Source organism: Lepisosteus oculatus, chromosome 2, assembly GCF_040954835.1.
Source record: "Lepisosteus oculatus isolate fLepOcu1 chromosome 2, fLepOcu1.hap2, whole genome shotgun sequence".
Classification (NCBI taxonomy): domain Eukaryota; kingdom Metazoa; phylum Chordata; class Actinopteri; order Semionotiformes; family Lepisosteidae; genus Lepisosteus; species Lepisosteus oculatus.
The window spans coordinates 27,035,772-27,053,507 of record NC_090697.1 but is presented as its reverse complement, the minus strand read 5'-3'; the positions used below and the strand labels follow the sequence as shown (position 1 = coordinate 27,053,507).

The 17,736-nt window shown below is 41.5% G+C and overlaps 1 protein-coding gene across 8 annotated transcripts in view; it reads left to right on the top strand.

Annotated features, from left to right (window-relative positions):
- Positions 1-17,736, top strand: part of kif6 (kinesin family member 6) — a 122,968-nt gene that overhangs the window by 23,052 nt on the left and 82,180 nt on the right. For all 8 annotated transcript variants that reach the window (XM_015356753.2, XM_015356760.2, XM_069199127.1 and 5 more), the window contains 5 exons: positions 2,420-2,549; positions 4,847-5,053; positions 5,599-5,742; positions 7,082-7,168; positions 16,813-16,916. In XM_015356753.2, coding sequence (XP_015212239.2) covers positions 2,420-2,549; positions 4,847-5,053; positions 5,599-5,742; positions 7,082-7,168; positions 16,813-16,916 — 672 coding nt within the window. The remainder of the gene's footprint in view (positions 1-2,419; positions 2,550-4,846; positions 5,054-5,598; positions 5,743-7,081; positions 7,169-16,812; positions 16,917-17,736) is intronic.

Here is a 17,736-nt window from a genome sequence, read left to right as displayed (position 1 = left end):
CTTGTTTTTGTGAGACAAAGAAAACCTGAGGTGGTGACAAAGAGTTACGGACTGTTTTATTCACTGATGAATGCCATTTTGCTCTGGACAACCCTGCTTTTTTGTTGCGTTGTTCAAGCCCATCAGCTGGTGTTGGTATTGTGATAATAACACCACACAAGAACAACGTTGGTGCAGATTGAGGGCAACCTCCCTGCCCAATGATTCATTGACCAAGTCCTTGGTCCCTCTAAGCTATTCTAGTGCTGACTTTCCAGGAGGACAGTACCCGACTGTCTATGGCCAGCCTTTTCTCCTTTCCTGAGAAATATAGAAATCTTAGAGAATTTCTAAAGAACAAACTTAGCAATGCCATCAGCTGGAGACAACTGGGGCTGATTAATTTCCCAGCTGGTAGATGCTGATACAGGAGCATCAGAACATCCCACAGCAGTCTCTCCAGAGGGTGATTAGGTCCACATGTCAATACTGCCAGGATCGTGTCACTACTCAGGGGGGTCAAGTCCAGAATTTCCAAGTTAGTATTTTTATTTTGATAGTGTGTCATATCTCATATTGGAAACATCTAATAATTATTTTTGTGATCAGATCATTTTGTATGGTGTGTGTGTGTGTGGGGGGACAGTACAGCACAAAAAAAGCAATTCAATTTTCTCCCATATTCCTCTCCTTCCGTCCCTAAAAGCCGTCCTCAGGTAGTACTTGATGACTTTTTATCTACATTTTCTTTGATTTTGTTCATTTATATTTGAAATATTTGATTGAATCGATTAGTCTGTGTCGCTGTGTTCTTCTATGGGTTAGTGTTATTTAGTTTTGCCTAACTAAACCAATCTGAAAATGCAAAAAAAAGATCATAGTAGTATCTGTCTTCGTTCCCACATGAAAGGTAATAAAAACTAAATACTGAATGCTGCAATTTTGCTAATTGTTTTTTCACCTAATCAGAATTTAGTTTTAGCTGTTTGTGCTGGGTTAGTGTGGAGAAGATAACATACTCATATTTCAGCTGCATGCACTCAGCTATAATAGGGTACAAATTATTTTTAGTATTTGTGAGGAGACTGATATTGGCTGTTTTAAATTGTGGCTGACATTTGTTTTGCATATTTAAATTAACAATTTAGATTTAGACAGATTAAGAAATACAGCAGTACATAAAATACAAAAGTAATGGGCTTGAAATGGCTTGCAAATATGAAAAATTGTGCTTCGTGATCCATACTGTATATTTCACTGAGGACCTAATGTAAGTTGTATCAGTGGTTGATCAGCAGATCAGCAGAACAGCTTTTAGATTGTGGGGTCCTGTCTCAGCACCTTCAGGTCTGAGTGCAGACATCCTGAGATTGGCTCAGGACATGTAATGATCATGATCTACCTTTCATGGGATTGCTGTATTTATGGATTTTGTTTTTTCTTTCAATATATTTTTACATTTCTCTTAGTGACAGTATGATTCAGTAACTATGTGTGTGTGTGTAATGACAGGCCTATTTGAAATGGCAATAAAACAGTATTATTATCCCATAAGTAAACAAGCACAAATCCCTGGCTGGTCTGTGTGTGTGGGAGTTAGTGCCGCAGCATGGATGAGATTCCTGGCAGTGTAAAGCCCTTAATTTCACCTTCGCTGAGCCCTTTCTGGCGAGAGCAAGTGAAAATGACGGCTGTGGCACTGCGACACACCCGGTAAGGATGGAGGAGCAGTGTGCACTGTGATACCACTGAAATGGTTAATGACCTTTGTGTTGCTGTGATTCACAAAGGATGACTTCATTGTCTCTGGGAGAGTCATCTGTTGAACAAGCTATGCTGGCCTTGTCCTTTACAGCACAAATAAGGATAACTGGACAGCTTCCCCATGAATTATATTTAAATAACTGTAATATGTGTCTAATTCTTTGTGGATATCATGTTACCCCAAACCACTGTGGGAAAACTTGAGAACTGAGTTGTTTGGGAAGGAGTGTAGAAACCCTGTCAAAAATAACCCTTTCTGTTCTTCTGTTGAAAGGCGTGATCTAGACCAGTGGTACCCACCAGTGGCCCTGGGGTACCTTAGTTTCTGTTTTCTTTCCACCTAAGCCTGTTAGTGACTTTTGATTTGCTTGCTTCTTTAGCCTTTCATTCACCTATTTCTGTGCTACAGCGTTGGTTTTTCAAAAGACCCACCTTCAGCTGCATCCTTTCAACTCCTATAGCACACAGAAATTCACCCTCTCTGCTCATCTCGTTAGTTAAGAAATGTGTCGTTTTCAAAATGTTGAAATGTGCCTAAACAGTCCTTAGTAGGTGATCAGTGCATGATGAAGAGCAGACACAGACCCCAGCTGTTGCAGTTATCTCTTTGTAGTCGGCGTGCTTTGTCTGTTTTCTGTTTTGAGATGAAGTGTCTGTCTGTGCTTGGTTGGTGCAGGAAAGTGACCATCATGGAGGACCCAGAGCAGAACATTCACCTGAAGAACCTCTCAATCCAGCAGTCAGCCAGTGAAGAGGAGGCTCTCAATTTGCTTTTCCTGGGTGACACCAATCGGATGATTGCCGAGGTGAGAGTACGAGGCATGTTGGCAGAAGGCAGAGAGGAGTGGAGCTGCTACCCTCAGTGAAAAGGGCTTCTCCGTGACACAACTGTGCTCAGGCTTTTTAACAGAATTGAACCACCAAGGCTGGTGAGTTCAGCTCATGGCTCAGTTTAACTTTTCAAAATACTGCACTTGTTTGCATGTGGCAGTCAGTGAGCATCATGACCTAAGGGATCTCCTGAGTCCCCTGGCTTCTGACAGGCTGTTCAGAAATATAAAACCTTTTGTCAGACTGTGTAGTCTATGTGAGCTATTGAACTTTATAAAATGGTTCAAGATTTGGTATCAGTTCATCATGTTGCTGGAATACCTTGCATTTCACTGGTATGTTATTTTATTTATATTTCTCTCCTGAAGAGTTTTCAAAACACATTGATTTAGTAAAATGTTGATAATAACTAAAATTATTATTGACATAGGCGCTACCAAACACAATGGAATTGTCTGTTATTTTACAGCACTTCTGTGTCATAATCTAAGTAATAGTCCCGACCGTCTATGACAGACCTAAAGCAAAAGCTCTTTATGTCTAACACCACACCACACTAGCTTGCCAGATGTAGATTAAAGTTATTTTGTATCAGCATTCAGGTCTATAAGGAATTAAGACGAATTATCTTACACCTATGCTTAAAATGCAGATCTAAATTAGGCCTGCTCTGTGTTACTGGGACACACCACAGCTTCTCTTGGACTTCCTGGAGGTTTAAAAACCTTCCTTTAAGCTGGGGCGTGATTTGAGAAGTGTGCTTTCCATTCTGGGCCTGGTGCTGCAGCCAGTTTTGGGTGGCCAAATTGTTTTCTAGGAGAGGTCAGCACATACTGATTCTGTGCTATTCCTTTCTGGGGATAGTTATCCATCAATAATCCCTGCTGCTTTTCCAAGGAGCGGGTGTATAATTAGCTTGTTGTAATTGAGCATCAGAATGCCAGATTTCTCCCAGAACGGTATTTCGCTAAATGTTTGGACAATTGGAGTAGAAAAAATACTTTTTTTCAAAATCAATTATAACCATATGTTGGACTTGAAAGATGACACATCTAGTCCAAATGGGGAATATGACATAAAGGAAGGAGGCTTTAAGGCGCTTTCCAGGGGGAGTTTATTGCTGGACAGGAAGTTAGCCATGCGTCTCACGCCTTTGATCTGTTTCCCTTGTTTGCTACTTCTTGCCACCCACGTGTGCGTCCTTTTTTTCCTTCCCCCGTGTGCTGGACAGCTGTGGTCCCCTAACCCCTGAGCACAGCACTGCCATTGTTACCATGGACGGCCTTGGCCAGAGCTCATATCGCACTGATCCTGCACAGCCCATGGGGCGATTCCCTCGTCTTGTGTGGTCACTGGTTTGTTTGTGGGGCTGGCTTTATTTGTAAACAACATACGTCTTTGATGGCAGCGTTCGCCTTTTTTTGTACACAACAGAGGATAGCATATTGTATTGCTGACACTGTAGTGTTTTCATGTGGAAAATGCATTTCAAACCAAGAAAAAAAAAGGAGGCACTTCTTTATTCAAAGGCTTGTGGGTTCGCAGAACATGCTACCCAGCCATGCTGTTGAAGCCGATAACCTCATTTCTTTCAAGAAACAGCTGGATCACTGATCCAATTAACTACTAACTTCTTAATTGACTAAATGGTCTCAATGGCCTCTTCTTGCTTGTAACCTCTGTCATCCTTTCATCATCCATGGCTTTGTGGCTGAGAAGTGCTGTCATAATCTGAATCATCATCCTTCGTATCCATCATCATTTCTCCTCACACCTCAGTCCTCTAAACCAGCTCTGATTTCTGCAATGTAGCATCCTGAGCTGACGTCTTTGTTCCATATTGTTAAATTATATCTCTAAAGCAGTCAGCCACCAAGATGGATACAGTTCGTATGCATTTCAGCTTTACTGTTTTAATTTGAAACATTTTACTTTTCCCCCCTCAAAAAATGTACATTCTATCTCAGGTGGTTTGCACGTAAGAAAAGAATGTAACTGTTTTTTAAAGAGGCTTTGTAGCCATGAACTTACAGAGAGGGATCAAAGACAACATTTTTTATCTGCCTGCAAGAATATTTGTGGGCAATCAGCCTGTATGAAAACAGCCTGAAGATGATGACCTATAGGTTTTTACGGGGAATTAGGACATTTGTATCGAAACCTTTAGGCTGTTCTGATAAGGGAGTGAATTGTGAGTGTGTAATGTAATAGTGACTATAGTGTTAATGCTGTTCTTCTGCTTGACCAGCCTGTGCATCTCTGCCTCCATTAGACCCCGATGAACCAAGCGTCCACTCGCTCTCACTGCATCTTCACCGTTCACTTGTCCAGCCGGGAGCCCGGCTCTGCCACGGTCTGCCGCTCCAAGCTGCACCTGGTGGACCTGGCTGGCTCGGAGAGGGTGTCCAAGACTGGAGTGGGGGGTCAGCTCCTCACTGAAGCCAAGTACATCAACCTGTCTCTACACTACCTGGAGCAGGTACTGGATCGGCCGACCAGACCCTCCTCCAGCTGCCGGTCTTCATTAGCACTCAGAGGCTACCACACAGCCTCTGGAGATTCTCCTCATCGGATGACTGTCTTCAACACAAAGAGCATGTGCTCTGTTCTCTGATGTCTGATGCCTGTTTTCATCAGTTCAGCATAAAAATATGCGTTTGGTGTAACATATTATGAATTTAGAAACATTTTTGTGAATCTGGCCTCCCTAGAAAATAGCTACTGTGGCTTTTACTTCTATCTTTACTACTGAGTACAGATGTAACCTAGAGAGTGGAGCTGTCTATTTCACCTCTCATACTGTACTACACAGTTTTCCCAGCTATATTGGTGATATATTGCTTTTGTGTAATGCTAAGGTACATCTTAGAAGTTATGAAAGTCTGTCTTTTAATTTCTGTTTTTTTTGCATTTTTTGTAACCAAATAGTTCATTTCACCCTTCTCTAAGAGAGTCTCATGTAGTGCAAATCTGTTATTTTCTACCTTAAATTTAACAGGAGCTCTATGCCATATTTCTCCACAGGTGATCATTGCTCTTTCGGAGAAGAATCGCTCACACATCCCCTACCGCAACTCCATGATGACCTCAGTGCTGCGGGACAGCCTGGGTGGAAATTGCATGACTACGATGATCGCGACGCTGTCCGTGGACAAGCGGAACATTGATGTGAGTCCTGTCTCTCCGGCGTCTGTCCTCTGAGGGCCTGTGCTGGGGCAGTGCACTCTTTTACCTTTGTGCCCCAAGCCTGCATTACTTCACCACATTTTGTTTTACATTTATCATAAAAGTAGTTCCTTTTGAGTGCAGCAGTTTGTAACTTCACCTCTGTGATTTCTATTTGGAAAGCTGAAGGGTTCTGAGATATCGTAGAAGAAAAGAAGAACTATTTTTCTGGAGGGATATATGAGAATGGTCTGAGCTTTAATACAAGCCTGTCCTGCTTTTTTTAGTTTTGCTAGACCCTTTGGGTTATTCATGTAGACATTTACAGGATGAGTGTGGTTTGTCTAAAAATAATACTGGTTAAAAGGATGGGTTTTTCAGAGTAGGAGTAAGGATTTCAGGTAAGTCTCTTTAATCTCTGTGACAAGCTGACAAATGCGTCTTTACTAATTTTTGCTATAGATGGGGAAAAGAGAACATCAATGTACAGTACAATGATGTTTGTTGTGGTAAATTTTGAATTTTTCCTTGCTTGTTACCATCTTAGTTTAAATGCTTGATTCCTTTTATAGCACTGTTTCCCAGTTGTTGCCCTGGAGTATTTCTTAATCAATTAAGCTTATAATTACCGTAATAATAACTTAATAATAAAAATCCATGCTTAATTAAACCTGTTGATTTGTAAACAGGACAATCTCACAAATCTTCTTTATGTATATCATTTTCAGGAAATAAAGTTGTAAGAAGTTCTCTATTTTATCGTTGTTGCTCGATAGCTCTATGAACCACTCTTTTAACTTATTACATGGAAATGACACAAACAGTGTAATGATAAGCTTTCCTAGTGTTGCTTGAGCCTATTGGTCACATTCAACCACGTCATTGAAACAAGAGGGAGAGGGGGGCTGACACCCAGCACCTGGTACAGGTTTCATGCTAACTTCTGACCTCCTTCTACTATTTAAGAACCAAAATGGTACAAGTGCACAGTTTGATTTAATGGCTTGATGAGTTAAATAAAACAACAAAGTTCAGTTGGGATAACAATTAAAAAACTAAAAAAGTAGAAAGGAAGACACAGGGGTCCTGCAAGACCAGGTTTGGGAAACACTGCTCGATCTCATTCAGACAAGATGTCTCTTCTAGATGTCACATAAGCACTTTATTGTATCTCCTTCTAAATATTATGTGACTGAATGGATGATGATAATCTTGCACCAGACTGTCCACAAGACTCCTTGATTAATCCATCCAGAATGATTTAGGAAGTCGTTTTCCCCATCGGGCCAGCGTTGCAATCCCTGAGCTGCTGTTGGAGCGTGGCATCGTCTCTCTGTTTCAGGAGTCCATCTCCACGTGTCGATTCGCACAGAGAGTGGCGCTCATCAAGAACGAGGCCCTGCTCAATGAAGAGCTGGACCCAGCACTGGTAAGCTACAAGATGACAATGAAAAGAGGGGAGTCTGTGGAGGAGTCAAACACAAAGTCTCACAAAATATAGAAAATGTTTTTAATTGCACATCGTATTTAATAGATCTTTCCATTGTAGGCTTCACTGCTGTGGGGAAAACAAAAGTCAAAGGATATTATGTTTCTTTCCAGGCCATTGCTGGTTAAATGCTGTAGCAGGTGGCATCATCTCCCAGCAATGTGTTCCATAACAAGAAGTGTTCTGATGGAACAATTGTAAGAGGTTGTTTTTTTTTTTTATGAAGTGACATTTATCCTTGTTAGATAAAGGATCCCTCAAAGGACAACTTACAGGCCTTGCCATTGTGCTAAAATACAACTGCCTGGAAATGACAGGAGCAAGCACAGCAGTACAACGACCACCCTGAAGGAAAAAAAACACGGCTATTACAAAATTTGGACGAGGCGGGACTCATTGTTGACTTCATAGCTGATCAGGTTATGAACTCCATACGGTGCTTTAAGGATGTGTGGCGTGCATTGTTCTCTTCATTACTTAATTGACTGTGTATTCTGATACTGATCTCAAGTTTCATCTTCCACTGATCCATTGCATACTGAGAGGCATTAAAAGCGCAATTACTGTAAATGATTGAGCTTCTAATTTGTTGCATTATTATGCCTACTATGCCTAAAGGGTCAATATATATTTTCTATATGTGCGGTCTATCTTTGTGAAAGCAGGGCAAGCCGGTCAGAGGCACTCATGCAGCCCACATACTGCACAGTACAAAAGGAACACCCCAATGATGGAGTCAAATCCAAAGCATGCAGCAGTGCGATCAAAGTAAGCTCTCTATCAGGCTGGGTCTCCTGAGCTGCGAGCTGTTTGTTTCCCAGCCAGGGCTGGAGCCTGTGAGCCGTTCCAGCCTCTTGGCCATTGCCCTGGACTCGGGCTCCTCACCCCAGCCCACTGCTCCAGCTTTGCCGCAGTGCACATGTGTAGTTATGAGGAGAGTCATTAGCCTGTGGCCTGGTCAGATGTGACTCATTCATTCTCAGTCAGGCTCAAGTGTGATGAAAAAGTTACTTTTTTTTCCTCTTTTTTTCTTTTTTTTCTTCTTATGTGGTAAATAATCCTTTCCATCCTAAAGATTCCATTGAAGATTCATAGCTGGATAAAAAAGGAACACAGTTGTTGTCACATTGGTGTTGATGGCAGAAACAAGGCTTGCATGTGCAAGGATTCCTGCTGGCATGGACATGTGCTACAGTATACATTCAGACAACAGCTATGCTAAGCAAGTCCTTTTCACAGTAATCTTCTGTACCGTTCTGGTAGAAAGTTTTCTGTGAGCTGCTGTAATACTCAGTACTGTGGATGGGACAAATGGTATGTTATCAGTTAAATCTATGGATTAATATCCGTTTTATGCTGCTTAATTGCTCAGATAGTTTGATTGAACTGCATTCAGAGTCACAGGCCAGATTAGTGTGTTTGTTTTACATTGGCACTTTAAAGAGAACCAGAACATGGCTGTAGCATAAAGCTGATGGACTGGAAAAACAAAAGACTGAAAATCTCCCTCATGGCTACTCCAAGCACAGGTGAGATTGCTGTGAGATAGACTGAGTGACAAGGCTGTCCTGATTTGCTCTTACATTTCCCTTGATTAGCCATTCCCTGCTTTTTACCAGGATAAACTCCTGTACGTGTGCATGAAAACAATATACAGTACTGTATGGCAAGTCTGGTTAACTGAGAGCCTGGGTTATCTTTCTCAATCATTCATGGTCTCAGGCATTGTAGATTAAATTAATTTGCAGTGCCCAATTTGAACCCATCATAAATGTTTTTAAGACAGTCTGCGGTTGCTTGTTACATGAATTGGTGTCTGGCAGGAAACTAATGAACAAAAACTGCTACAGGATGCTGCTGCTAAGTATTGCCCATTGCTTACAGACTTGTTTTTTTTAATATTGAAAAATAGTTCGCTAAAAAACATGAGAATTTATAAACCAATTGGTAAAAAGGTTTGGACCATTTGGAATGATGCCAGAATTGCTTTATCGACTTTTCATCATCTCAGACGTTGAGAAATAATTCTACTTTTTCTCCTACTATTAAGTGCCTTGTGAAATTTCATGTCTCAGTTCCACCTACTATAATGCTATAAAACATTCAACCTGAATGTTCACCTGAACATTTTCACCTGAAAACATTCAGAACATTGCATTGTGGAACACTAGATAATAATAATTATTATAATAATTGCTTACACTTATATAGCGCTTTTCTGCACATTCCACTCAAATCGCTTTACAGGTAATGGGGACTCCCCTCCACCACCACCAATATGCAGCATCCAAGTGGATGATGCGACGGCAGCCATAGTCCACTAGAACGTTCACCACACATCAGCTATCAGTAGGGAGGAGAGCAGAGTAATGTAGCCAATTCATAGAGGAGGATTATTAGGAGGCCATGATTGGTAAGGGCCAATGGGAAATTTGGCCAGGACGCCGGTGTTACACCCCTACACTTTTCGAGAAACACCCTGGAATTTTTAATGACCACAGAGTGTCAGGCCCTCGGTTTTACGTCTCATCCGAAGGACGACACCTGTTTACAGTATAGTGTCCCTGTCACTATACTGGGGCATTAGGACCCACATGGACCGCAGGGTGAGCACCCCCTGCTGGCCCCACTAACACCTCTACCAGCACCAACCTTAGTTTTTCCCAGGAGGTCTCACATCCAGGTACTGACCAGGCTCACACCTGCTTAGCTTCAGTGGGTTGCCAGGTGTGAGTTGCAAGGTGATATGGCTGCTAAGATGACCTTGTATTATTCTCAGACCATACTTTGGGTAGTTTCCTGCAAAGGATCGATGGCCAAAGTCTCCGCAGGTTTTCTAGATCTCTTAAAAGTGTGAGCATCTTAATTGGTTGAATTCTGCCAATAGTAAGCTGGTTTTAAGAACAGGAGCCACCTCCTTATTCAATGGATTATTGGGATCTGGTACAAGCTGCCCAGGAGTGAAGAAGATTAAGTGGTGAAGTAGATGCCCTGGCTTATTTAAAGAAATGGCTAGATGAGATTATTGAATCAATTAGCTGCTTGCTTTGAGATGGGTCAAATGGCCTCCTTTGGGTTGTAACCTTTCTTGTAATTAATGCAGTTCATTAAAGGATGTCCTAAAAACCAGAAGTACTTCAGGATAAGAATGAGACACCCCAAAACTGAACTATAAAATAACAGCAAAGAGTTGATTAATCGTTTGATTGATTTGAACCAAATTAGACAAAATGTTTCTTTTGCAAAAGCAACTGATTCTCCAGACATAATGGTGCATTAAAGGACAGGTTTGCCGGGGTCTCATAAACTTGATTTGAGTGCCGTGGGAGCTGGTCCTCTCTGCCAGCCCAGCCCAGTGCTGAAATCCTGTTTCTGTTTTGCAGAGTACACGGCCTCCATGGATTACGTGCTTGTTTGTGGTTTGTGTCATGGTTATTACCTGGGTGTGCTTACAGGGCTCTTCTGAAGCTGGGCTATAGAAGTTAGCATCCAAATTAACCAACATCCTTCTTTGTACAGAGGATGAGAGTGAAATTCCATGGAAAAGTACTTCCTTCAGAAGATCCTGAGCCCTGTGGGCCTCCAGAATTGCACCATGCTGACCAGACAGCCTTATTAGCGCATACCTGCAAGCCAAACATTCCACCATTAGAGTCAGACAGAGAAATGGTCTTGAAACTGGGTGTTAAAATTCCTGTGGGCTCATCTTGCCAAAGTAATTTACAGGGCAGCTCGGCGTAATGGTGCATTTGTGTGCTGTAGCCATGTTAGCAGTGATTTAATGGACAATTTTTGTAGAAGTCCCTGAGACAACCATTCCAGCAGATGGGCTCTCTTCTTAAGAAAGAGGATACAGAGAGAAATGAAAGTTTTTTTTCTCCGTGCTCCGTTCCGATTTGACAGTTATGCGAATTAGGAGGTGGCTAACTAGGACTGGACATATTTCAAATATTACTGAGTTTCTCTTTTTTATTTCTTTAGCCAGTAAAATGTTTTTTTTTTAATTTATTGTATTGAGCTGCAGTTCTTGAGGAAATCACTAAAAAACAGAACAACGATTTAAGTGTGGGAGTCATTGAATACAATCTATCTTTTCTTTGACTGACAGACTTTAATTTCCCAAAATCTATATACTGGGGCTGTACTGGATACATCTGTGCTTTTAAGTGTGACTTTGTCGTTTCTGGGCTTTGAAAGACAGGGAGGGGAACGCCAGGGAGGGAAGGCTGTGGCCAAGGCCTCTGTCCCAGGAACCAGGCCCTTTGAAGACATGCTGTGTGAGGACACTGATGTCATCTGTCATAAGGCATGTGGCAGGCTAAAGGACCCATTGCCATCTAATTACCACATTCAAGGCGGTCACCAGCTTAATTGATTTCTGCCATGGCTTCTGGATGTAAGAGTCTCTTTCCACTGGTTATGCAGATCCAGCTGATTCAGGGCTGTGAATAGGATGTGTTTTGCTGTTTTTAGCTTTATTCAGTGGTTTTGTTTGAGTGGTGACATGCTAACGTTGCATCATTCTACTGTACATTTAACTGTAGCGTGACCACTGCATCAGTTAGAAACTGATGTTGTTTGACAATGAATCATAATAACTACAGTTTTATACATTCAAAGAACATTATATTAAAAAGTACAAGAATGTAAGGAGTCCAGCATGGTGGTAGGGAGGTTAGCGCTGCTGCCTCATTTGGGTCCCGGGTTCGACTATGGTCTGTCACATGCTTCTAATTGGAGTTTGCATGTTCCCTTATGTCTGCATAAGTGAATTCATTCCAAGGACTGTGGGAGGAAACCAGATGCTGAAAACGACAATAAAACTAGTATGTTCTTCACTCAAACGTTTAAAATGAGCTCTCTTTCTCTGGGCTTTTTGAGAGCAAATCTGTGCAAAATCTATGCTGGTGTAAAATGCTTTGAATGCTTTAAATTTGTCTTCTGCTGTTTTGACCACCTTGCACCTAGACTAGGTCAGGGTAAAGCTTACAATCTGATAAATGGGCTTTTGCAATATCTAATGGCAATAATCAGAGTCAGAGTCTGATCTTGGAATGACACAGAGTTGGGAGCTCCAACTCAGGCTTGGGATTTTGCTTTGATTCATCACAGAAAAGCATGTTGGCTCACTGACAACATTGAACCTGATTCCGATGACTGTTTTGGCACAACGACAATATTCAAAGTAGAATATTGTCTTTGAGAAAATCGTAGTTTTTGGCTAGATTGACAAATCAGGTTATTTTTTTCCTATAGAAAGTTGCATGGGGTCCAGGATGAAGGAGACTGTGTCATGGATGATAAAGAGAAACTTTCATATAATTGAACTCTGCGATCGTGGGTCACAAGTCAGCTGTGACTGGGTGCCCCCAGACAGCTGGGCACCAGGCAGGGCAGGGTAGATGTACAGTATCTAACCATAGCTCTGTCTGTATCACAGCGATCTCCTCTGTGCTTGCAGGCCCACAGGGCTGTCCATGAGGGATGTGCCTCTCCTCTGATCGGTGCTGAGCCTCCGGTACAAGGCTGCCTTGCCAGTGTCGTGTTAAAAGACGAGTGTCTTGAAGGTGGGCGGGGTCCCTTGGGGTAGTCTGTCCATGATCCCTAATTATTACACTAAAACAGGCGTGGATGGCAAATATGATTGCTGATTCTACAGGAAATTAAAAAAGGGACACAGAAGTGAACAAAGTCAAGACTGATAAGTCTTACAGTACATACACTACACTTATGATTATGAAAACAATGATTAGAACTAAACTAGAGGATCATCTTTATGACTATGATTGAGGGGCCAGTCTTGGACCCAGGGAGCCTTTGTGTCTTTTCAGTTGCATTACCTGAAGATCTCGAGAACTTAAATTGGTCCCATTAATGAGATGACTCAGAGCCTTAAGAGTTGAATTGGAATCAAAAGCTGGACCAGAAGCTGTTTTAGGGGATAATTGACACTGATTTAGAAAAAAAAACTAAGTTACTTAACTGACCTTTTCTTTACAAACTTCTTTGAACAAATAGTAACAACAATGAATACAGACATTGAAAAGGAAATATTATGTCTAAATATTTATAATGTGTTTGATAAAATTCTTTATAAAAATGAATTCTCAAATGGCAGTCAGTAGGCATTCGGTTAATGCTTGGTTTTGGACAGAGAAGTGATAAGATAATTTTGGATTGAGGAGCCGATGGTAAACAGTTCAGATAAGCGGTGGATGGTGAGATTGGGTTGGGTGCAATTTGCGGAGTTCTACAGGGATCTGTATTATGGCCAGCGATCCTCTTAATGTATAGCACCAATCTAGATTTTGGGACAGTTGGTAAAGTAATCAACTTTATCAATTACATTTATTATAGATTGGTGCAAAGTGTTACATTCTGGTAAGTAGTAGGAAATAAAGCAGCTTGATACTCTGGCCTCCTCTCATTTGTAACCTTTCTTGTGTGTTTAATGCATGCCATTGTCTTCTGAGGTGCACATTAGCTCTATGCCTTCAGAGAAGTCCTGTAACTTTAGATATCTCTAGGATTTGACTCTTCTCATTTTCATGACTTTGAAACCACACATCTAAGCTTTATACTTTGTTTCTACATCTCTGTAGTTACAGACTTGAAATCTGTGGGCAACCTCAGAGTTGACTGGAGTGCTTTGGTTTGTGATCTCTGGAAATGGACTATTCAAGTAATTGACGAGCTCTGCAACATTCAGCACTTACTGACAATTAGAGTGTATTTCAGCAATACAATTTTAAAGCACATGTATGGTTTCATTTGAGCAGTATCAAATGTGTGAAAGTGCAGATCGAGACACAGTAGGGACACATGACACACCAGAAAGGATGTGAGCAAGGACCAGAATCTCGTCACTGAGAATGGGTCTCTTCTTTTGCCAAAGCTCTAAAGCAGGGCTCAGGGCTCTATAAACAGTGCCTTTGCTAACATCTGGGATTTTTATTTAATTGCTCTGTTTCCTTTCTGAGTGCTCAGTGTCAAGCATTAATTAGCTAACTTTCCGAAAACTGTGTTACAACTCAGAGCTACCCCAGTTTAATAGATTTACTACTTGGAAACACATTAGCTAATCTGTTCACTTGATTTGTATTTTGTACAGCCCTATCACCTAGTTTATTTCAGTACTCTAGAAATACACCTTAGTGGGCCATAAAATATTCCCATGGAAAGTGGAGCCATACAGTGTTCAGCTCACCCTTGCTGCCTAACCCTGTTTAACCTCTGGTGTTTAGCATCTCAGTGTCTTGTGTGTTCAAGAGTGTTTGCAGAGTTCTGTCTCCTGTGCTTGAATTTCAGCACCTCTGTCTGAAGCTTGAATATACTGAAACCCATCAGTCACTGTGATGGATGGGTAGCTCCACATTATGTCACAGCAGGTGACTGGTCATTCGACTCAACACCTTTTTTTCTCAAAAGGCTTCACTTGAAGTCTGTTTAGACTAAAGAAAATAAGCTTGAAGCCAAGCTTAGCCTATGTAAAAAAATCAGGCAAAGGGAAAGTGCTAAGTGGACGTACTGTACTTTGATGCTTTATGCCACTGTGTCTGCCTACATGTGTGTAAAAAACTCCAGAAATCAGATCCTTAGGAGTCTGCTGAGTGATTGAAGGCAGAACTGTGCTCAGTCCCCAGCTGTTGCTTTTGACCTTGAATGTTTCATTGAAAGGCTTGGTTGCTTTACACAGCTGTCACATTTTAATTATCACTGTAGCTATATATTCACCCTGGCTCCAGCAGTTTGAGTATTTGTGTGCCAGGTATACACAAATATAAAACAATATGTGTATTGTTGGCTCTCTGAAGTGGGCAAAAATAAGGAAATGTATACAGTCAGCTTATCCACCCATCCATTTAAAGTCAGAAAGCCCACTCCTTTTAGGTTTTCTGATAACCCTGGAGCTCATCCCAGAAGCATAGGGAATGAGGTGGACGGGGCACCAGTCCATCGCAGAGAATCAGCGTTTATGTTCTGGCTTCTGTGAGAGTCCTTTAATGTGCACAGAAATTCTTTCCCATCGGTATAAGTAAATCTAATGAAAGAAGTCTGACCAGAGCTGCCGTTGTTGTTTCAGCTGAGGACTGAGGTTCCCACCTCTGCAGCGACAGCGTGTGTTGGGAAGTGTGAGCTGGAACGAGAGTCTTGATGAGTCTGCTGCCATGGTTGTTGTTTTTTTTTCCTAAAATTGGTGATAGCCCAACCTAGCTCTCTTCCAGGAACTCCAGCCCACCACAGAAACCTTAATCGCTGTATAAAATAATTACATCCTTTTCAAAGCAACTGCTGATGAAGGGATTTCAGATAGGGAGTCCTGTTGCTGGGTGGAAGGATGTCTCAGAATGGTGAGAAGTTTGGAATTTTTATTTGAAGTAAGGCAATGCCACTGATATAGTGACAGCCTCTTATTACACTGCCAGAACTTAACCAAATGCATGTCAACCCAAGATGCATTTTTGTCTCAGTTGTCAAAAAACATTTTTTTCTTCAGCGTGATGCCAAACCAGCCTTTGCCAGTATTTTTCCTTTTGATCCTCCCAGTTTTCTTAATAACATCGGATGTTCTTTAAAACCCCCTTTATATGTTTAGGGATAGCATTGCCATAACCACGTAATCTTAGCACTTTGTTAAAGCTGATGTTCTATTTAATGAACAGAGGCAAGGGACAGGCTGTTACTGGAGAAAAGCACTTCTATTGTTTCAGATCTGGGCAATAGAAACTGAGCTGTCTTCAAGGTGTGGTGGGCAGTTGGCTTCTGATGGGGCCATTGTATTGCTTTTATACCAGAATTTCTTCATTGTAGTGTAGTGGGTAAGACGTTGGACTTAAAGAATGACTGACAGATTGTGGTCTTTGATCACTTCAAACCTAGAAACCAGGAGCAGCTTTGGCCCAATGAACCTTTGTGTGAGGCTGGAATGGAATTATCTACCTGTCTGTTTCTCCATTGATCTGTATTATTGCTGTTTAGGATATTGCTTTTTCTTATATGTCACCATAACAGACCACCTTACAGATCTTGCAAAGCCACAGTTTTTCATGGGGTTTCCAGTAGATCCTTCTCAGTCTGACTTTCCTCTGCCAACTCTTTCAAGACGAAAGCTGTGTAGGTGGCCTTTGTTTGTAGACCACCAAGAAATGTGACTTGACACCCACTGAAAGTGGTTGCAGCATGGCAGAGGGTCTGCCATTTGGCGAGACCGTAATCCAAGGACGGATGTCAGAAATTAGAATACAGACAGAGAAAGCAGTATTTAACTGAGATTGACTGACTTTTGGAAGCACAGCCAGAGGAAAGAGGGTTCTACCCCTGTGGTTTGTATAAGTGAAGCTTCAAGAAATGGATTTTTAAATGCAGTCATACATTTCCGGCATTCATTGTTGATCTACTGATAGCAGAGGTAACCTGACAGGCTTTCCAGAAATAGAGAGAACCGACAGCCAAGTGGGATCCAGAAAAAAAGAGAGGGAAGGGGACACTAGGGAATGGGAAGGAAGGGAGAATTTAGGACTAGATGACAAGAAGGGAGAAGATGCACAAAAGGGAAAGCAGGCTGACTGGGGCTGTGCTTGCAGATGATCCTGCGGTTGAAGAAGGAGATCCAGTCGCTGAGAGAGGAGCTGGCCATGGTGACCGGAGAGCAAAGGACTGACCAGCTGACTGAGGATGACTTTCACATGTAATTGTTTTTTTTTTCTTGGAAAACAGCTTACATCAGGCTTCCACACAGTGACAGTCTCTTTTCTCCACAGCCAAAGGTTATTCCTGGCAATACGTTTTAAATAAAAACACACAGAAGAGGCTCTATCTGTCATAATGCTATATATATGAAATAAGAAATTATAGAAGTTCACAAACCACATGACATCATTTTCACTCCTTGGTAAATTAGAATAAATATTGCTAATACAGTTACAGTAACATTCTGTCAAGTGTCTATTATAGGTATTTTACAGTAATTACTAACAAACAGAAAAAAACACACAGATTTAAATGGCTTCTTTTTTTAAATCCTACTAAAGTCATACAATCCCTCCATAATTTGTGCTTCTCTAATGGGATTTGCCCGGATCTTTTTCTTCCACCGTCTTTTTAAAATCCATGCGCTCCACGTATGTTGGCTTCAAAACTGGACAAAATGAAAATGGGATTACTCAGATGGGACCTGGCAAGAGGAGCTAAATGTTTGCTCAGATGCGGATTTGCTGATTTTCCTGTGTTTTACCTTTTGTTGTTTTCCGGAATCAAGAGAATTGCTCTTTTAATGAAAGCAATCTCCAGGTGATTAGGAGAAATGAATAGAACCATAAAACACTGTGAGGGAAAAATTGCTTTCCTCTCCTGTCAGGTGAAGCAGATTCTTTTGTTTCTTCTTAAGCAGCTCTTCCTAAAATCTAAGCCTTAAGTCCCTTAATCAGGACCATTCTGAAGTACTTCCAGAAGACTGGACAGGCAAATAATTGCTGCACACACATACTCCTTTCCTTCATATCTGCAGA